The 22,957-nt window shown below is 42.8% G+C and overlaps 1 protein-coding gene across 2 annotated transcripts in view; it reads left to right on the top strand.

The window, feature by feature from the left end:
* LOC138349782 (protein abrupt-like) overlaps positions 1 to 3,711 on the top strand; it is a 40,195-nt gene extending 36,484 nt beyond the window's left edge. For both annotated transcript variants that reach the window (XM_069306656.1, XM_069306657.1), the window contains one exon: positions 3,637 to 3,711. In XM_069306656.1, the coding sequence (XP_069162757.1) occupies positions 3,637 to 3,696 (60 nt within the window). In that variant the 3' untranslated portion in view covers positions 3,697 to 3,711. The remainder of the gene's footprint in view (positions 1 to 3,636) is intronic.
* Positions 3,712 to 22,957: the final 19,246 nt, after the last annotated feature.

Raw genomic sequence — 22,957 nt, 5'->3', positions numbered from 1 at the left:
GAAACAGTATTTAGCGCCTTCATGCCACAGTTGCCACAATGGCACCATGCTCAATTTTCTCTTGTCACTCTTAGCTTATACTAAAAATTAAGAACCTTATTTTTTCCTCTTTCAGCATGACTTCTACTACTGCTTGACATTTTATTGGTCAAAATTAAAATAACACCAAAGTATAAGAATGTCTCAGTGTACGAACTAGTTTCTTGTACACAAGTAAGAAAGCATATGGACTAGTGAGGGTGGACAAAAGCATACATGTCCATCTCTCTCGACGTGACTTATGGCCCTGCAGCCTTATTCATGCAATAGGTTATATTAAATGAACACAGCACTGGATTTTATTTGGTGTTTAGCATTCATGAAATTCTTGTACTGTATATTATTTGATGAATAATATTTAATCACAAGTGAGAGATATTTTTGTGGGTGATTTTTGTGTTATTTTACAGGATGGTTCAAATTAACTCTTGTAATCATCTACACAGCACTAGTGGATGCTCAGTGTGTCCATTTCCACCAAGCCTGACTTACTATGAAAGACTGGATGTTCAAGTCCACTCATATGTCTTGAGTGGATTCATACTTGCACGGTGCTTTCAATGATCAAATTTCTTGTCCGTGATCTGACTATATTTGAGTTGGGTATCAAATAGATCACCTTATCCTTCTGATTAAGTACAAAGTTCTTATGTTCGCCTGTCTTGTTAGTGTGATAATCAATGAGACCGGATTAGCACCTTGGAAGGTGGATTCTGGAAGGTGGGAAGTATTCTTAAAGATTTGGTAAGGGGGAGCTAGCACCTTTGGGAACAGGATCTCACAGTCTTCCCTCTCCCTCTTTTCCCCCAATAATCTTTAAAAGATGCATGGTTTGCCCAGTGGCCTGCCAGCCAGCTAGTGGACTACGTTCGGTGGGAAGAAGGGCAGTGATGTCTAAACCAGTGACAGTTCAGCTTGGGTTAACTGGACTGCTGAATGGTTAAGAGCCAGAAGTTGAATAAGGCCCATAAGGACCCCTGGATGTGAAATAATATAATTCAGGCTGTTGAGTTGAAAGGGTGTGGCTTGTTTTTGTTTCAGCTGACAGAACAACTTCTTCTCTGAAATCTACCATAATTAACCGCACAATACATACATATATGATTTGACAAAAAATAATTTACCATAAGTTTTTAAAACTTGCACAAACACTTTCCAATTTTTTTGCATAATCAACTAGGCAAATGCTCCAACTTTGTCTAAATGATCACAGCATAACTTGAAAAACAAGAGAATCAAAATGCATTTAAAAATTGAATATTGAAAACTTCAGATTTTCGATTCGGAATAAAAAATATGAACTATCACCAATCGTGCATTTAATGTTGTTATTCTCTCAGAATTGCATGTGATCTTCATTTTCATTAAATTGGAATATAAGTTTTCAGTACGTTTACTGTAAAAAAAATCGTCAATAGGGCATTTGAAATATGCAGCAAATTTAGACAAATTTTTTTTTTTAACTCCAAATGTATAAAGTTTATGAACAGACAGCTGGGCACATAATGTCAAAATAGTGAGAATCGGTCAAAAACTGGAATTTTAGAAGCCACTCAAAGTTGAAACTCTAGTTTGAGAGATAATTGAAGTTGAAGTTATCAACAATGAATAAAGGTAATTTTATTTTGTTAATTTAATTATGTTTTAATAAACATTGTTTGGCATTCGTACTCGAATACGTGAAAGTTGTAGGTCAATGTGTGTTGAAATGAAGTTAAGAAAAATTAACCCCCAAAAAACACAAAATATAGGGATAATTATAATAATTATAATGATTTAGGGGATATATTTAGGGTATACTTTATATAAGTGAAAAAGCCCTAATATGGTCCCTAATCATCAAAACAACCTAAAGAGACAAAGAAAATAGGGTTTGAAATCAGATAAAAAAAAAAAAATCTGCCAAAAAAATTAAGTCCCAAGTTTTGCAAGTTGTGACTGATTTATTTGTTGACCATTTCAAATATTATTTGAAATGGCCATTGACCATTATTTCATTCTATCTTCACATAGTTGTAAAACATATGCACTCTCCAGGATGTAAAGGTTACAACAAAATCAGATAATAAACAAAGGAGAAAAAAAAAACTAAAATCTTAACAAAAAAAAATCCCCTAAAAAATATTTTTGGGAAATAGATGAAATTAACATATATGTATTAACATTGGACAATGTATTTATATGATATATAACAAAATAGATCATATTAACATAGTTATTCATTATTATTTGTGTTATGTACTACTCAGCAATGATTTAAAGGCACCAACTGCATAGGCACTTTGTGGACACTTCTTACTACTATTGTTCTTCTTGAGCGTCGGACAGATGCTTTATTACTGCATAATCCTTCAGTTCCAGTTCTTAGGAGCTGTTCTCCTTATCAACAAAATGTTCTTATTTTTCAAAAATTTGTCTAAAATCAATTTCTGAAAATATTTTGATGAAAGTTTCACAACGTTGAAGCCAAAAAGTTGGAGATTTGTTTGACATTTTTAAGTTATTTTTACATAATTCAAATATTTTTTGCTACCAGGCCCCCAATATGTGCGGTAATATGCGCGGTCTAAGGGTTAAGCAAACCATGATGTGAAGTCATGACAGGCCAAATCATCTGCTACTATTCGTCGTCATTGAAAAACGTAAAATGAGGACAACATGGGTAAGGGATGCTTACCCGACTGCAGTAACTGAGTGTGTGTCATTAAAGTGTGGAGAAAAGGCATGAACATGGTGGATTGGCGGTTGAGTCCTGTTAAGTTGTTACTCGTAACACTGTCTCTCCCAACCATGGGTTCCACTAATAAACCACAGGCGCCAGGAGTGTGGCCCTCCCTCTCCTACAACTGAATGCCAGTCAAACAAACTGTGTGGCCCTAGCTGGCTAAGTGAGGGATGACATGCTAGGAGCCATTTGCTGCATTCCACCACATCTCGTGGTCAGATCTCGCGGTGGAATGCTGTTCGTTGCTTGTGTTAAAGTCGGGGACTGTGTGGCCAGAAAAAGTGTGAACATGGCTCCTGAAGTGCTAGCTTGAAGCTCAATACATATTGTGTAATTTCATGTGAGGTGATTATAATTATCAGGTCCTGATCACGAGAAAACCTGTACAGGCACTAGTTGATTAAAGATATTTGGAAAATGTTCATCACCGTGTCTCGTGTTAGAGCCTCATTGTGCACTTCTCAAAGTGTCACCCTTAGTTAAATGGGTGACTGCACATGATTGATTAAAATACATTAGTTAGATCTTGTGATTGACAAGAATGTGAGATGTTCTTGTAGTACAGTATTGTGTAGCATGTGTTGTATGCCCATCGTTGCATTCTGAAGGACCAGATTGGCCTGTATTTTCCAATTATTGACTGCATTGATAGTTAAGGCATGTATTGCAAGAGTTGTCACCAGAAGTATTCAGACTAGAGATCATTCCCAAGGGATTTGAATGGATCTTGTTGGATTAAACGCATCAGCTCTGTGGGAAAGCTGTCCTGCTGAGTGGTTGCTTAGACAGTTCCCTACAACTCTCTTTACAGCAGGATTCCCCAGTTGGTGTACTGTATATAAAAGTTAATATGAGATAATATTTCTCTTTAGACAGACTGTGAGCCGTCTGTCATGCGGATTGGCAGGGGATTGCACCAGAGGTGGTCTTAGACAAAGCAATCGAGAAGAAAATGGTAATACAGTATCATACAGTCACTGCCTCCTAAAATTCTCTAATGGCAGCTTAGACACCAAGTGTCTGCTCCCAGTGAACATATCCACTACAGTATAGTCATGATTTGGTTAATTGGGGTGGAGAACTGGATATTTCTATGACTGGATAATGCAAGAATCCAGAAAATTGGGATCTATATAATGGGGTACCATGGTACTAGTACATTAACTTTTGTAGCATTTTGTTTATTAAATTGTTTCACCATTTCTGTCTTTTTGAGAAACTGTCTGAACTTGTCACCCTCTAAAATGCCAAAAGGTTCTGTACAATGTAGTTCTGTTATTGTATTTAATGTGCATTAAAAGTATTTTATTAGTAAGTCTGTTGACTTTACAGTACTGTCAATGTTACTTACGTTCTGTGAAGAGCCCCATGGTGGCTCCCTAAAGTCATCTTGTTGAGATGGCTCCCCACTACTGGGTCACATCAGATGCAGGAGTCCTGTTTGGCATACCAGCAAACAGAGCCCCTTTCACAAAGGCACAGGGAGCTGGAACTGTTATCATCACCCTTCTTGGGACAGCATCTAGAAAGTCAGCGAAGCTTTACAGACAACTGCAAGGCTGTAATAAAAAAAAAAAGCAGTGAGATGGCCTATTACAATTAAAAGAACTACATTTTGATGTAGTTGTTTTGGCCATTACAATATAATCTAAACAGATGATTCACTCTAGTCTAGCTTGAAACCATTAGTACTGATAGTTACCACCAGGTAGCCCAGAGCTCCGGCCCACAACTGGCTCCAATAGTCAGTCCTGTCGCTGATATGGTTGATTTCTGTAGTGTGCTGCTAGGTTGTCATCCTTCTTTGCTGGTCCCACTGCTTCTTAGCTAAGTGTTGATCATCCTTTGGACTTTGTCCTACCTGGGTAATGTGCTTGAGTTTTGTTCCTTTACTTTAATACAGTATTTGCTTCACACATATCTCTTTCTTTTCCTGGCTTTGTTCTGTATCCTTGGCTTGTTTTGCACTTTGACCTGCATGTGCTCAGGGTTCCCTTCTCTAAGTGCTTGTTTTGCACTACCTGTGCAGTGACCGAGTTACTTCTCTGGCGTATTTGAGAGTTTGCCCCAAGAGGACTGGCCACTGGGGTAGAGAGCCATGCCCTGGGCCATACAGGGGTCATTAACTCCTTTATGTAGGCCCTTGGTTGGGGCATCCTATTAATTATGATGTGGGGTGTGCCATGGTATGCATGCATTTATATGGCATACCATGAAAACCCTTCATAGTTGCACTATTATAGTTTGTTTTTGCTAACTGTTCTTTCAGTGAGCATTCCTAATGAAGACATTGTCACAATAACATGGCTGAAATGGCTGAAGATATGGTATCCAAACCACCCTTTAGAAAATTAAGAAACGACAATGTTTCTGTCCATCCTGGACCATTATTGTTAAATCGATTCCTAGTGCCTGGGGTTTCTTGCTTGACTAGTATCTTCAGGCCCTAGGAATTCCCCTGCTACTAGTCAACCTTCATTCTCTGCCTTCGCTATGCTGCTTGTTGGGTCAATGATACAACCCAGAGTCCCCGCGACATATGCCCACATTGGGTTTCCGTTCTTTTGAGTCTGTATCTCATCAGGATGCTTGCCAAGCAGCTGCCACTTTATTTAAGGTTCACAGTGTGATGCTCATTTGAGTACCCCTGTGGTGTTTAGCAACCCAGAATTGTAGATGTTGCCCTTTCTCTTCCTTCCCTTGCAGGGGTGGTTTGTCTTGCTTTTGATGTGGGGCTTCCCAGGCCAAACCCCTCCTCCCTTTTCCCTGACTCCTGCTCTGAAGCATCCGAGGGCTTCAGAGTCAGAGCAGAGTTTAGCTTGAGGTGTATCTCTGCATTCTCTGGGGATGGCCACATCCACTTTGATAATGAAAACAGTTGAGACATCTCTTCCCGCGAGGGATGCAGGGCTCTCGCCTTCACAACTGCCTTCCTGCTCCGATCCTACTCCTTTGAATGATGCCTTTCCTGTCCTAGGCATTGAGTGAGGAATATGGCTCTGCCTCCGGGGCCATCATGACTAACTTCCAGGATTGGGAAGGAGCCCAAGGAGGGTCATTTTTCATATCCCCCCCTTGATGTTTGAGTTTGTTTACACGGTAGCTACTGTACCATCAAGGTTCAATTCTTGGTGTCATTCAGCACTTCAGACTCGTCTTATCTCAAGAGGTTTCTGTTGTCCCATATTTTGCCATCTGTAGCTCATGCAGACTTCTTTCAATGTCTTCTGTGGGTATCAGACCTCGCTTCGTCGATAGACACGGCCTCTTTAGACTACGAGTTCACTTCTGCTTATTGGCTACATTATGAGGCCCTGGAATCATTTTTGCTGGCTGACAGTTCTCTCTCTTTCTCTCTCTTCCTTGAGGGCTTTTCATGGATTATATCAAATCTGAATACTTGACTGATGGGAAATGACTACCTTCTTTCAAGTGTTCTTGGGTGACCTTCCTTATTCTCTGCTCAAGGACTGCCTGTTAGCTCCATTTCTCTCCAAGGATGTGGGCAAGTGGCAGCTTCATGTTCAGCTACCTTTGCTTTCTGGAGCCCTTATTGTAGATGACCATGGGACTCATATACATGGCATCAGTCATGTTTTTCTAGGGGGAGCCCTGGTGGCTCCCTGAAGCTTTACACTGATATGGTTCCCATCTACTAGGTCGCATCAGCCATGGAGTTCCTAGGCCTATCGAGGACCAGAGCAGTCCTCTCACATCGGCACAGGGGAACAGTTTCATTTTGTCTCCTCACTGCGGAAGGCCTCCGGAAACTTCAGTGAGTCTCTCTTCAGTGAGTCAAAACAATTAATGCTTGGTTCAATAGACCAAAGCCTCGCAACTCGCCTGAACTCCTCCAACTATGTAAACAAACTATTGAATATCTCAAAAATAGCATAAGCTTCTTCACTCTACCTCCCTGCATTCATTTGGGGGAAGGGGCTTACCCTCTCCAGGGGTCTGAGCTGTCAGTTTTATGCTGATGAGGTCAAAGTCACTTGATTGCAGTAGTGGTTTCTGGATGGCCTCTGCTGTACGGTCTCCACTTTACAGCTAAGTGATTTTGGGTCTTTGCCCATGGTTGTTTTTCTTGTTCACTGCAGTGTAGCATGAGCCAAGCATATAGAGCACTTGGAGGTGCATGTGCTCAGAGTTGCCTTTCTTTTGTGCTCCCTAGTACTGCCCTTGTACTGTCTGAGTTGTCTTCTCTGGGTGTGTTAGGGGATTTTCTCCCTTAGTGGCCCCCTCTGTCTTAACCTGGGTTGGGAGAAACACTGGCTGGCAGGGCACACTGGTGGTTTGCTAGCTTCCCTTCAGTGCACCAAGGCCAGCCTTCACATTAGTTTAACCCAGGCTGTATCGACTTACATTACTTTTAAATCTGACATAGTGTCCCCAGGGCCTGGATGTCCTGCTTGGATTATCTTCAGGCTCTGGTAATCCCTTGTAGCTTTGGTGGTCATGTTGATATTCCCCGAACCTGCTATCACCTTGTGAGAGTTTGAGGGTTGCTCGTCGCCTGTGCCATGGAATGACACTCAGTTGTTCTGCTTCCACCATGCTGCCTGTTGGGTCGGTGACATCTTTGACCCTGAGTCCTGTGGGGTTTGCTCTTCCCATGTGGCTCTTCTTTCCAACCCTCCTGATGAGGTTAGGGCATATCAGACAGCTCTGCCTTATGGGTTCACCTTGCCTGTTTACAGCAGTCTAGGTTGTGCGCTTGATTGGATCCCCCAGAGCTGTCCCAACTGGTATTTAGGGACCCAAAATTGAAGATGCTATTGAATTTCACCCCTGGCTCTACCCACACCTCCTTTTCCTTCCTCTTTGGGCATGGTTTTGCTGCCCTTCCTCTTATTCTCTGCCCCTGCTTCCAACCCCAAAATGTCTGAGGGTTTCTAGGTTGGGGCAGGTTTCCTTGGGTTATGGCTCAGCTGACTCTGGGGGTTGCCTCTTGTTAATTGGGCACAAAGGCAGTCGAGCTGGCTAGTCCTGCTAACACTGTGGCATTTTCCTTTCAGCTACCATTCCTTCCCCCCCCCCCCCCTCTTTTGAAGCCTCTTCCCTGGACTTTGCTTTTCTATCCTGAACAGTGTGCGTAGACACCAACTCCGCCCAAGAGCCCTCAAGTGGGGCTTCCAGGGCTTGGGGCAGTGTTGAGTCTGAAATGGGCCCTTGGGTCCCTTTTCACTCTAGATAGTTTCTTGTTCCTCTGAGGAGGGTCTCCTGAGGCAGGGTGAGGGAGTTTCATATTCTCCCTCCGTTAGTATGATTTAGGTGTGTCTTCCCACATGGTTTGGTTCCGTATGCCTTTTGACTCATTAAGATTGTTCACCCGGAGGTTTCCTTCCTCCTGTGTCCCTCCTTTGGTGGCTTGGGAGGCTCTCTTCACGTACCTCTTTTGAAACCCAGATTATGCCCCAGGCTGTGTTGTCCCAGTTTTTGGAGTTGGCATGGACCCTGACACTTCCATCTCTTCTCTTATCTTTCCTGAGGAGGTAGTTTTGCATTTTCTCCTCTGTGGCCACTGCTTGTAGGCCTATCTTGAACTGCCTTTGTTCTCGGGTTTCATTCTTGTCCTTTGGGGCAGTCAAGTAGAATCGTCACTTGCTGTGGGTTGGGATAGGCCTTCTGTGGATCCAGATTCAGGCTCACAAGCACTTTCTCTGCCCAGTCCTTCTTTGTCTAGTTAGCATTGCTCATAATGGAACACACAGATAACTTGTGGCTCACACCAGCTCTTTTCGTAGTTCGCCTTTTTGATGGAATTTGGGGGGGGGGAGGACGTGCCCTGTTTGCTTGTTCCTGGTCCCATGATTTGTGGGCTTTTCTGGTTATTGTGCTTGACACCATCCAGGAGGGGGTTCGGGTCTTTCCAGGCAGACATCTTTCCCTTGCCTACATTGGATTATCTCGAAGTGGGTGACTTCTGGTGTGGTCAAAATGCTTGCGTTGCTTCGCAAGCATTTTGCTTGCGAAGCAATGCAAGCATTTTAGGTGGGTTGGGTGGGTTTCCCACCTCTTTCTAGTTCCAAAATGGGACTCGGTGGACTTTTGGTTCATCCTTTGCCCCATGTTCCAAATGATCACTTTGGACTCAATAGAGAAAACTAGATAATTTTCTCCATAGAGTGCCAGACCAACTGGGCTGTGGTGGATATGTGGGCCTGCGGGCCACTCCAAGCAACAGTCTAGGGGATCAAACTCACAAGTCGACCCTGGCCTCGGGCCAGGCTTGGGGAGTAGAACAACTCCCAGAACTCCACCAAGCAGGTATCAATCCAGCTCCATGTGTGTTTACTAGTTGTGTTTTTGCGGGGGTTGAGCTTTGCTCTTTCGGCCCGCCTCTCAACTGTCAATCAACTGTTTACTAACTACTTTTTTTTTTTTTTTTTTTTTTTTCCCCACACCACACACACACACCCCAGGAAGCAGCCCGTGACAGCTGACTAACTTCCAGGTACCTATTTACTGCTAGGTAACAGGGGCACTTAGGGTGAGAGAAACTTTGCCCATTTGTTTCTGCCTCGTGCGGGAATCGAACCCGCGCCACAGAATTACGAGTCCTGCGCGCTATCCACCAGGCTACGAGGCCCCATGTGTGTGTGTATTCGCTCGGCTTGAGCTATAGTGGGTCGTCTTCAATTGTTGGAGTTCATCTTTTGGCTTCCCCTCGATGACTGGGTGGTGTGGGATTCTTCCAGTTGGTCTACATGTCAGCTAGTCAGGGATTGGGTTCTTTCCTAGCTCGCTGGGTTCAGGTTCCAGGTAAACTGGCACAAGTCTCCGTTGGTTCCATCTCGGGTTCAAACTTGGCTAGGCCATCATTTAGGACTCTTGCTTGGTGTGTGTGTGTGTGTGTTTTTTCCTGCCTCCAGCAGCCTCGAGTCAGGCCAGGGTATCAACCAGGTATCAACCAGTCTAGGGTGACTCAATGGTTACTAGAGCGGATGTGCGGGAGCTGGTGTTGCTTGCTATTGACATTGATAATGGCTTTGGCATTATTTTGCAAGTTGTCTTGGGTGATCTTTCACCTCTAGCTGGCTCATGCTTCTGAACCATCTTGGTCTCTTGACAGTCTTGGTGTTACTTCCTCTTTACTCAGAGGTATTTTTGTTGGCTTTCATCTGGCTGCATGGTTGGGGAGCAAGAATGAGTTGGCTGGCTTCCGAAAGGGTCTTGTGGTGATTGATGCCTGGTTGGTCCAACTAGGAGAGTATCATTTGCTGTGTCCGGTAACAGCATGTTTGCTGTTACCTGCGTGTCACCAGTTCTGCCTTGGTGGATGCCTTGATGATTGACCATGTTTCCTTGATCCCCCCTGTTCTACGGCTTGTATTTCTCAGGTTGATACCTGGTTGATACCTGGTTGATGGGGTTCTGGGAGTTCTTCTACTCCCCAAGCTCGGCCCGAGGCCAGGCTTGACTTGTGAGAGTTTGGTCCACCAGGCTGTTGCTTGGAGCGGCCCGCAGGCCCACATACCTTCCACAGCCCGGTTGGTCCGGCACTCCTTGTTATCTGCAGTATCATTAAAATTAGTTATCAGTAACTACTGGAGAATAAGATCTCGCTCTTTTTTGCTTTGCCTCCTGGCTGTTTATACCTGGTACACTAATTACCCATCTCCGCATTCACATTTCTATCATATTTCTTTTTAAAGTTGTAGATGGAATTGACTTCTGTGACCTCTCTCTTCAGTGCATTCCACTTGCCTATCTTCTTGAGAGGTTATCTTGAGATGATTTTCGGGGCTTTTAGTGTCCCCGCATCCCGGTCCTCGACCAGGCCTCCACCCCCAGGAAGCAGCCCGTGACAGCTGACTAACACCCAGGTACCTATTTTACTGCTAGGTAACAGGGGCATAGGGTGAAAGAAATTCTGCCCATTGTTTCTCGTCGGCGCCTGGGATCGAACCCAGGATCACAGGATCACAAGTCAAGCATGCTGTCCGCTCGGCCGACCGGCTCCCTTTTCTCCCTTTAGCCTACCACCCATTCAGGGAAAGAAAACTTCCTTTCATCTTGGTTGCATGTTCAGCTTTCACCAGTGTCCCCTTGTCCTACCTCTTTTTAAATAGGCATTCTTTATCCACTTAATTTGTTGCCCTCAAATTTTTGTACATAGTTATTATAACCCCTGTTTCTTCTTTCCTCTAAGACTGTGTCCTCATAGCTAAGGCTCTCAATTCTGGTACGGTATTAATCTAGTTTCAAACCTCTGAAATTTTTCAAGTTTGTTTATGCATCACAAGGTGTGGATTCCATGCTGGAACTGCATACTTGGGTAATGGTCTCACATAAACAGTGTGGATGGACTTCTAAGCCTCCTTATTCAGATTCTTAAATTACATTCTTATGGTTGGTAACTTTCCATGAGTATGCTTTGTTGATTGTTGTCATCTTCAACATGTAGCAGGCTCATATTTGAACTCAGATTTTGGAGGCCTAACAGGGCCTTGGCAGTCCAGTATCTAGTAAATGTCCCCTGGTCCCAGTCGGTCTCGCACAGCGCAGGGCCATGTTTACTGGCCGATGGTCTCTTCAGAGTAGTACCTGCTGTCTCCTCTGGTAATTCCCTTGTTTTCATTTCTTTGTTGTTAGCCTTAGGGGGCCACCAAGGGGCTCCTCCCAGAAAACCACAGTTGAGTGCACAGTAATGAAATGCCTCTTTATGGTAGAGCCTCGGTGGCTCCCTTACTCCCTCCCTATCACGTTTGTTGGTTCATTATCCATCAGCTCCTGACTGACCATTGGAGCTGACTGTGTGCCAGGACTACTGGCTGACTGGTGGCAGCTATCGGTACTAACGGGTTTGAGTTAGTTTTGAGTGAATCAATTAGTTGGACTGAGTTACTGCAGTCCCTGTGGCGTAGTGGTAAAACACTTGCCCGGCACTTCACTAGAACTTTGGTCTGGGTTCATATCCAGGTCGGGAGGATTGACCGGGTGCCAATCCTTAACTTTAGCCTCTGTTCACCCTGCAGGGAATGGGTACCTGGTTGTTAAATGATTTGGCGGGTCGTATTCCAGGGTAAATTGGGATTATGGGCCTGCCCGAAATGCTATGTAGTTTAGACCACACTGAAACTTGGAATATGGCATCTTTCTGAAGACCATGGTAGAAAAACTTGTCAACCATCCTTTCGACTTTCAGTGGAAACAAGCCACTGTTTCCAACCACTGAGCAAATTCTGACAAGAAAGACCAAACTGTGATTTTATGATAATTGCAGGCCCCTGGTACACGATAACCTCATTGCATATTAAGCAATTAAAAATTCACTTTTTCATGGAGCTAGATTAATTCTGTTACATCCATAAATGTGTTATAATCATATTTACCTCATTTGTATGTATAAAAACTGGGTGTACTATATTTTGTACACAAGACTGCATCAATAGCAAAGGTATGCTGATTGACATGCCCTTAGAAAATTATACATATATGATTGGAATATGTTGTTAAAATTGTGCATCCCTGATAGGAATACTGTATGTTATAATAAAACTAAATTATTAATAATGGTAACAGATTCCATTTCATGTAAATTCCATCTCATGATTGCCTCCGAATGCATGATAAGAGCTGAGGAGTTAGCCAAAGAATCTGTCTTCAAGGAAGAGTCGATTATAATCATGGATTGCCTATAAGCGGCCAAAGAACAAAAATGCTTCAAGAACTTCAACAAAACCTTGTAGATCTTAGGCAAAGGGAAATCTATACTAGCATTATGGGCTATTCATGCCTGTGCCACCTTTTGGGTGGCTTAATTTTTATCACTCATCTAAACTAGCAATTCCATCATACTACCAAGCAAGAAGAACTACTTTTATATTCAGTAAAATCACCCCTCCTAGATGTTACTAAGGCTCGGCTTAGACTTTGCTATAAGTATGTATCTCTGGGAGTTTACATTACCTGCTGATGTAGGCCTGACCAAATGTAAATTGTGTTGGCAAAACTATTTGCACACTGTCCTATGCAATGGCGTGCAAAAAAACGTACATGAATTTAAAGACAACTTGAACAAATTTTCAAGAAATGTGTAAATATTTCATTCAAAATTATCTTCTACCAGAACTTATAGCCAAATATCCCTAGTTTGCTAACTGTATGCAGGTAGTAAATATGGGTGATTGTAACCTTTCTACTGCCCATCTAAGGATGGGGGAGGGGGGGGTGCAGGATAAACATATCAACTTGAGAAATTAGCTCACCACATATGTACAAGTTGGTTAGCTTTGAGACTGCACTTTTGGTTGGTCTCAAGCCCATTGTTGATATATATAACAATATACATTAAACTTTGTAACTAGCTTATTAAGAGCGTAACTTGCATAGCTTAATGAATTTTGGGGTTCAGTTTCTGAGACGATTATGTGTGCCTCTGTAACCTTTTCCAGTACCACCCCACAGGATGGGCCAGGGGTGCACAATTAATGAACTCAACTAGTTTTGTGAGAATTAACTTTATCTTTTGTTTCTACAACTGAAATACCTACAGCTTGAAACATTCGAGACATTTGTATAATATTGCAAGAAATGTTCCTGAAGTCATTTTGTCATATGTTTTGGTGGTAGATTGTAAAGTAATTGCTGGGGAGGGGAAGACCATGAGTGATATCTCCTTAATGAATTAATTATTGTAACTTCACCAAAATTTCTATGTGCATGTCTTAGCTAAGACATGTACTATGGGATAATAGTTTTCCATATGATACTTGTGATGGAATAATCCCAGTATTGTCAGTTACAAGCAAAACTCTGAGTGCTTTCGTATCAGTGACTACGGGGGAAATGAGATCTAGCTCTCTCTTCCACCTCCTGGTCATTCATACTTGTCATATCAATTCTCTCTCTCTCTCTCATATTTGTCATATTTTTCTTAAAGTTGTGGATAGAACTGACTTTTAACAGTCTCTTTCTTCAATACATTTCACTTACTTGCCACTCGTTCAGGGAATGAGAACTTTCTTATATCTCTATGACTGAATTGCATGTCCAGCTTCGACTGATGTTCCCCTGTCCTACCCCATTTTAAATTTCATTCGCTTCATTGGTCTATTTTATTTATTCCTCTCAGGATTTTGTATGTATGAACCTATCCCCGTTGTTTCTTCTTCCCTCTAAGATTGTGTGGGTGAATCCCCTCAGCTTTTCCTCATACCTGAGCTCTCTCAGTTCTAGTACAGTACTAATCTACAATGGTACCTCCATTTACAAATTTAATCCGTTCCCAGAGACTTGAAACTTCGTAACTCGAAACAAATTTTCCCAATAAGAAATAATGTAAATCCGAACAAATCCGTTCCACACCCAAAAATATTAACTTCAAAATACATTTTCTACATAACACACACATTTTGTTCTATAGTATGCACAAGTTATAGCTTATCTCTATTGATGACTCTTGTTGGCATATGGATGGTGATGAGGGGTGGGGGGAGGTGTTACTATTTAGAAGGGGAGTCCCCTTCCATTATAACATCAGGCAGTGATGACTTTTCTGGGGTACTCTCTCTCCTACGTCTTGCAGGCATAACACTAGGACGTGATTGTGGCTCACTGTTTGCTTGTCTTACTAAGAACTTGTCTAAAGACACTTGTTTTTCCCTACATTTTAACACTTGTCTGTTGTGAGACTTCACATTGTCATTCAAAAGGTCAATGGCCTGCTACAGTTTTATCTGGGTGAGTTTATTCAACAAAACTTTGCAGTTCTTCCCATACTTCACACATTTTCTTAATAAGGAAAGGACATCCTCTACTGCCTCTACTCATAACTATTTTCTTAGGTTGAACCTTAACGCTGACTTTCTTGAGGCCCATGGCGTGATATATAATAATTACTTTTGTTCAAAAACCAAAAAAAAAAAAAAAGCAGAAAACAATTAAATTCTTTACAAAGTTCAAGCGCGATCGTCACTAGGCGAGAGACACTGGTAAACTGAAGCGCGCCACGCGCTCAATCGACCCACACGTGTATCAACAAAGCTGCAAGTCGAGTCAAATTTTTAGACAAAATTGGGTCGTAAGTCGAAAAATTCGTAAGTAAGGGCATTCGTAAGTCAAGGTTCCACTGTAGTTGGAAACTTCTGGGCTTTCTCAAATTTCTTTGTGCTTCGCACAGTGAAATTTCCATGCTTACTCAAGAAATTATCTTTTATAGGCTGTGTACAGTATATGGATTTGAAAGTTTCCTCGTTTTGATTCTCAAATGACGTTCTTATATTTGCTAACTTCCCATGTGATGCTGAAGTTACCCTGTTCACATGAGCGTCTGGTGTGGAATTATGTCTACTATTAGTTCTTTTTTCACTTATTTTTCTTGTAAATGCCTTCCCTCTATGGTGTAGTTAAATAGAGGTCTGCAATCTCCCTTAACCCTTAAGTTGCACAACCCATTATATGATATGTTGAGTGACTTGCTATAAAATGCGCATCCCATCATACGATGTATTGGAGTACTACGCAAGATTTAAACGGCCCGTGGATATATGGGGTTCACCTCGCCTTCATCAGGGCTCTTGTAAACAGACGCCATTTAAAAAAAAAGTCGTGGGCCAAATTCCCGAGTGTGAGGGCCTCGGTATTGAGTGAGCCACCAAGCCTGACGCACGCAGCATGAGCTCACAGCACTGCTGTTCAGCTTGTGACCACAGCATTGCCTAAAAATGCCATAATATATATGTTCATGCTATTATTTAGCGATGATATTATTACAGAAGACCCCCTGACTGTGATAAAAATGACCAGGATTCTGATAATAGCAGGATTGTTGTGATAATTAGGGCTGTAGTGGGAGGAGTAATCTTGGTGGGGAGGGAGGTAGTGTTGTCTGCTGACTCTGTGTGACCACCTTTTACTGTCTGGACTCACTATACCAGCTTAGTTGTTCTCTATGGTGAACAAAACATGCAGATACTTATATATAACGTCTATATATAAAAGCAAAAACAGTATGGTAGGAGGAGAATGGTGGCGAGTCAGGTGAGGTGAGGGAGGGAGAAAGTGGCAGCCAGTGGCAGGCTGCCACTGCCACGGCCACTCAGCATACCAGCTTAGTGGTTCGTTATGGTGAACACGAATGTAGATACTTATATATAACGTGTATATACAGTGTAATAACAGTAAAAGGAGTGTGGGGGGAGAAGCCATTTTGGTGATGGGGGTGGCAACATCTGCATGATTTGTCATGTTGGTAGGGGTGGCCACTATGCTCTTTGGGCATTATACCGGCTTAGTTGAACAGTTATGGTGAACAAAATTTGTAGATACTTATATATAACGTCTGTATACTGCCACTGCCACACAGCATACCAACTTAGTGATTCGTTATGGTGAACATGAATGTAGATACTTATATATAACGTCTGTATATAGTGAATAAAAGCGAAAACAGTATGGTGGGAGGAGAATGTGGGCAAGTGAGGAGTTGAGGGAGTGAGTGGCAGCGAGTGACTGGCTGGTGTGTGGTGGTCACTCCTTGTTGCTTTTTGACTCGTAATACCAACTTAGTGGTTCGTTATGGTGAACAAAACTTGCAGTTCCTTCATTATGTTAAAAGTATAAAAATATTATCTCAAGGAAGTTAGGTTATGCCTGATATATTTGTAATGAAAACGTTATTCGGGAAAATATGCCATGCCCACTGAACTAACCCCCTGGCTGCAACACCATTGCTGTGACCCTATCCCTGCCAAGGGTCAAAATGCAGCTCCTGCCCCAAAGAAAAAACGTTTGATTCAATTTTTAATACAGTACATATATATCGTAAGAAAAACATTTTCTTTTCCAGCCATGTCATTTACAAAAATGTTTTAATAATTAATTGTACTGTATATACAGTAAGTCTCTATTTTCTAATAGCAAACAATGTGCAAGTACAACTAAAGCCACTGTTCAGTACGTGTGTTCCAAAGGAGACCAATAATCATAATTAAAAACATTTGAATATATTTTGGTGGGATATAGTATTTTCTTTTTTGCTCAAATTTTTTTTATGAATATAGTACTGTTACTAATTTATATAAATGCCATTCGAGACATTTTATATAGTCTATGTGAGGCTATTACTGGAATATGCAGCACTGACTTTGGAGCTGCATGTTGTGAAGTACAACACTGAATTTGAAAGAGTGCAGAGATTTTACAAGGAGCCCAGTACAGTACATGAAGCTACGAGGACAGGTTAAGAGAACATGATCTCAAATCTTAGAAAGGAAAGGCAGCAGATGAAATATGATCATTACATACCGGATTTACCTGAATTTACCTGAGGGCCACAGCACACTAGTGGCTTCAACGAGGACAGGAAACTGGCAGCGTGTCACAGTCCATGGACATACAGGAGAATCTCACACTGTGTCTTTAGCTGAAATGACGTTGAGTGAAACCAAAAACCAAATAGGCCTAATGCTATAATTACAGTATAAGGTTTTGTTCCTAGGGTACTGGAAAGATGATTGGTCATTTTTTGCGCACTCACCCCTTGCACTCATCCTCACCCTTGCCCTTGCACACACTCATTACACTATACTGACTACCTAGCACTTTTAGCTCAGTTTTTAACTATATTGTCTTTGTTTCTGTGGTCTTTTATTAGGATTACTACCTGTTTATCTATCATGCCCTCGTGTCCAAGGAAATTTGCTATTAATAATATCATGTTTGGGACACACTCGCCTTGTTTGTTAATATATCCGTCATCAGCTGACAAGATGCATTTGTTTCAGCAGCAGCTAAATTGACTTGATTGTTAACATAACCATATGATTATATTATTTTATAAAGTACTGTATTACCAGTAAATAATCTTTATGTTCAGTTTACGGTACGGGTACTGTATTTTGTGCTATTATTTTCAGTAAACAAAAAGTTTTGTTTATAGTACAGTATAAATACAGTGTTGGAAATATTTAAGTTAACTCTCATGTACTGTACTTTGTTTTCTATAAGTACATAGGCTTCCACATCCTTTTTCTGAATCCTACATTGGGGAAAAAAGTGGGGGCTGTTTGCCTGTCTTAATAATTTTTTTTCTAATGGCATGAAAACAAAATTACATTAACTGTGGTGATGATAAATAGGGTTCATATTTGTCATTGATGTATCACGTTATTGTGATTTCTGTGTGTAAGATGCACATGTACTGAGAGGAATAGATAAGGTGGAGAAAGGCCGCCTCTTTTTACCACTGCACTACGCAATGTGCCTTCAGGCGCTAGATCGATGGTGTGCAAGGCGCCTCTGGGCACTCGTAGGTATAGCGTAACATTCAAATCTCCCACGGCTACAAGGGGTTCACATCAGCTTCCTCAGGGCTCTTGTAAACAGACGCCATTTTTTTTTTTTTTAATCCTGGGCAACATTCCCAGGTGTGAGAGCCTCAGTACTGAGTGAGCAACCAAGGCTGGTGCATGCAGCATGAGCTAACAGCACTACTGTTCAGATTGTGACCACAGCATCACCTAAAAATGTAATGTATGTAACTGGTATTAGCCATTATAGTACAGTAGTACAGAAGAGCCTGACTGTGATAAAGACTACGTACAATATTCAGATATCAGTTAATCAATGCTCTTTAAGATGTTCACAGCATTAGTAACCACAGCACACTGCCATTATTTTGTATCTAAGAATCTTCAAACTTCTCATGTTCCTTTATAAAATAAACGTGTGGAAAGTTATTCATTTATAGGATTTAGTGACCAGGATTTTGATAATAGCAGGATTGTGGTGAGAATTAGCGATGTTCATAGTATGGTGGGAGGAGTAATCTTGGTGAGGAGGGGGATGTTGGTGTCGTTTCCTAGCATCGTCTTCTGTCTGCCGTGTAACTTGTCATGCAGTTTTCTGTTGCCACTATGTTGTTTGGACACCATACCAGTTTAGTTGTACAGTTATGGTGAATAAAACATGTAAATACTTATATATAATGTGTGTATATAGTACAGTATAATAAAACCCACAAACAGTATTGTGGGTGGGGTAATGTTGGCAAGTTAGGTGTTGAAGGAGTATGGGAGGGCTGGCTGGGTGTGGCAGCTCACTCTTGTTTTTTGGGCTCACCGTACCAACTTAGTATTTTGTTATGGTGAACACAGTGTAGATAGGTATATACAATGTGAGTATATTGTGTAATAACAGCAAAAAAACTGTTAGATAGCAGGGCTTGTGGGTATCTTTCTCGATTGGCAGGGTTTTAAATTCCTCATTGACTATGGAAGTCCTGGTTAGTTCTGTTGTGGGTTTGGACATGGTCGGCCTGGTTATGCCATCTGGACTGCAACACTTTCTTGTTGCTGCTAGTCTTGTCATGGCTGGTGTCTTGCTCTTGTTTTGCAGTGATTGCTTTGATTTCTCATCAGCTTCTTGATTGGTTGTGTGTTTCTGCTGACCTCTTCAGATTTTTTGGGGTTCAAATCCATGGAGTCTTCTCCTATTGCCTTGTTCATGGACACCATAGTTCATGGTTGGGGGTTCATTTGCATTGGCCATTGGGCAGTTTGTCATTGGTGGGAATACCCTATAGTTCATGAGTTAGTGATGCCACTCCAACTGCACTCTGGCGATTTATTTTCTTCGTTGCAGCGGGTTGGTTCAGTCTCTTCTGATGTGGTGCTGGACTTTGCATATGGCTTGGCTTCTGGTTATCGGGATTTGGCTCTCGGGATGATTTGTGTTTGTGGAGTGTCGATTCTGCTTACAGTCAGTTTAATTTAATTTCCATCCCATTTGAACAGTGTGGATGGTCGATGTTGCATCTTATCTTTAAAGTTGAGACATTGTCATGCATAGGTGGACCTGGAAGTTTCAGGTGTATTCACTTCATTCCAGATTGTCGTGGTATTGGTAATGGGCTCTTTTTTTCATCTGACTTGGGTTGGTTGGATTTTTTGTATCTCCTGTTTGAATTCTCCCCATTTTGCTTTTTTCCAAACTAGTGTCGTTTGTCAACATGGTGAGCCTTCGGGCTCGGTGTCTTAACACTTTCGCCCGGGCATGACGCAGCATTGCGTCATCCGTTTACTGTCAGTGATGCCGGGGATGACGCAGCATTGCGTCATCCACTTTAAATAATCGCCAAAAATCAGGTTTTTATCCGATTTTTTTTGGGACTGGTTTTAAAATGCGCGCCGATGTCTTCCCATTTTCCTTGTTGCGCCTCGTGGCCCGCAGGCGGCTCGGCACACGCCGTTGGCCCATTGTTTCGCTCCACTGTTGTGACCAATGTCGCCTCTCCTCGCATCTCAAACGTGGTGAACATTTCGGCTATTTTCCGTGCTATATTTCTTACTGCGGCTTTAGAAACTATCTACGCTTACTCCACGATGGATAGTGATCATGAACAAGGCCCTTCCAGGAAGAAATTTGCGAAAGAAAGGCTTGAAAAGGGCGGGAATTGGGAGTGTAGCTGGAAGGCATCTGAGCGCTCACTCGCGGCTAACGCGTGGCCCGTCTTCAACTCGTCGGCGGTTGGAGCGTGACCAGGTTTTTTTATTTTATATGCGAATGTTCCTCTAGAGAATTCTATTGCAACCCATTGCAACCAAAATGAAAGACCTAGGACGAAAATTGAGGTGACCAGAGTGAAAATAGTGAAAACATTTTATTGCGTTTGCTTGCTCCTGGGTAACTCGTTCGCACTTTCTCTGTTTGCTGCGGGTAATTAGCCAGGCTTTTGGAGTTTATATGCATTTAGTGCTGTAGAGAATTCTATTACGAACACAATGATACCAAATTTAATCTCGTCTAGGACGAGAATTAAGGTGACAAATTGAAGAGAGAGTACACTTTTCAAAATTTACGCACGCTCCCGTGACACCCTGGGGGCCCAAATCGCACAGTTGAGGGGTGGCGCGCGGGGGTACGCCAAAGTGTTAACTTGTGCATTTTTTGAGGCAGTCTCTTTCAGCGTATTTATCTTCAAAAGATGTTCCTCAGTTGTTTGAGGTTCTCTGCTGATCTTCACATACGGTCTTTATCTGTCGGGTTTTCCGATATCTGTACGGTGGCCAGATGGTGGGTTGTCTGCTATTGCATCTGCAGCTGTCTTCTCTGTGACAGTGTGAAATGGTTTGGTGTGCTTTGCAGCTTTTTCTGCCTCTACGCCATCTGGTATTGGGGTTGGTTCCAGTTGTCATGTCTTGGCTTTTTGTTAACCATCAGCAGATGACTAATACTGTCTCCTCTTCTCGTTTGACTTCTCTGATGCATCAAGTGTTGGGTTTTGGATACGACTTCATGTTTTTCACAGTTTTGGAAGTTGTCTCATGCTTGTTGTCACCTGGCCAGCACTGCTTTTTCCAAGATGACCTGGGCAGATATTCTAGCTCGTCCTTTTTTTTTTTTTCCTTGTTTTGGAAATTCAGTGTTTGGTAAGTGTTTGGCATCACTGGGCATGTGTGGCATTGGGTTGGTTAACAACAAAAGGGTTGGTTAACTAAGCAGTTAACTCAGCACTGATTCCCTGCCTCCCAAGGTGTATGGGGGACACCCATACACTTTCTTCTGTACCATCTGCATGGGGAGTCAGCTCGGGAAGCTAGCAGTGAGAGTCTCTTTCTGACGAGTCCCTTGGTACCCTCTGATTCGTGCCCTGCCCCTTTTTACATGGTATTCAGGGAGCCATTGCTTGGATGGTGTGTGAATGACTTGGGAGGGTGGCCAGAGACTCTTGGATCAACTTTGCTGCAGTCTGGTGGTGAGCAAATGTTACTAACCAGTGATTCGATTTCGACAATGAGTGTGTGGCATAGTTTAAATTAGGGTTGCAAATGTTGTCCAAGTAGTTGCTTGTTTTCCGTGTGCTCTACCTTTCTGGTGGTTTTCCCATCAGTCCTGTAGTGATCTTGTATTCCCAGACTTACCTATTGCTCAAATGAGAGAGCCAGGTTCTGGTCTTGGTGTCCGGTATGCATTATTGATTTGTTAGATCTACATGAGGGTTTGAAGGTTCCAGGAAGGTAACTTGGAAATCCACTAAGGAACCCGCCAGAAAAAGGTGTTTTATTACATTCAATGCCCTTTTCTGTGGAGAGCCTCTCCAGCTTCCCGGAGCTTACCGGGCTGATATGTATGTATTAGACTGTGGCATCAGTCAATTCAATGGAGTTCTAGTCTACTGTGGACGACGAGCCAAAACCTGGCCCCATCAGAGAGGAACGAGGAGCAATGACCTATAGAAACTCATGTGGTTAAAAGAATTCTATGTCTGCCATCTACTGGGTTAGGCACCCAAAAGGTAGGCGTCCCTAAAACAGGCCTGGAAGGGTCATGCCAGGGTTTGGGGTTCCTTTGGTCGAGGTGGCCAGTGGTGCCAGATTCTGTCGGTTCCTTTGGAGCTGACGCGTCTGGTCGGTGCAGTTCTCGCTCTGCATGTCGTTCGGCTTCTTGTAAGGGTCGTTGGCCCTTTCCCAGTTCGCCCCATTGACGGGGCGATGGGGGAAGGCTCATCCTGTTTGCCTATGCCTGGTCCCACAATCCTGATTGGCTGATTAAAAATTGTGACCGAAAGCTGAACTAGCAAGCAGAACTCCCCCAAACCGAAAACAAGCAAACAAGCATGACATCACCAATGCCGCCGCACCGCTGTCTGCGCAACACCCTCCCTCCATCCCCAGAAGGGGGAAAGGGGAGCCCCAGACCCCCCATGCCAGCTATCCAACCCCAGTTCTGAGGCTGATGTATTCACTTAGTTGTATTCACCTAGTTGTGCTTTCAGAGGTTGACTTCTGCTCTTTCGGCCTGCCTCTCATCAATCAGTGAACTGTTACTAACTACTAATTTTTTTTTCCACGTACACACATACACTCCCAGGAAGCAGATTGTAACAGCTGTCTAATTCCCAGGTACCTATTTACTGCTAGGTAACGGGGGCATCAGGGTGAAAGAATCTGTCCATTGTTTCTCACCGGCGCCGGGAATCGAACCACAGAATTACGTGTCCAGCATGCTGTCCACTTGGCCACTGGCCCCCTGGTGTGTTAGTGTGGCGGTCGTTCAACTCTGGCTCCGATCCTTGTGCAGTGCTATGCCTTGTGGTGTTGTGTTGCGGTGCAGTGAGTTGCAAGCCAGGTGTAATTCAAGAAGTACTGGGGTTGCATGTGTCTAGGGTCACCTTCCTTAAGTGCCCTGTAAGTACTTGCCATTGCGGTTTGGGGTTACCTTCCACAAACTGTTCAGTAACTACCT

This window comes from Procambarus clarkii, chromosome 58, assembly GCF_040958095.1.
Source record: "Procambarus clarkii isolate CNS0578487 chromosome 58, FALCON_Pclarkii_2.0, whole genome shotgun sequence".
Lineage (NCBI taxonomy): Eukaryota > Metazoa > Arthropoda > Malacostraca > Decapoda > Cambaridae > Procambarus > Procambarus clarkii.
The sequence above is the reverse complement of the archived record's forward strand: the minus strand, read 5'-3'. Positions and strand labels throughout refer to the sequence as shown.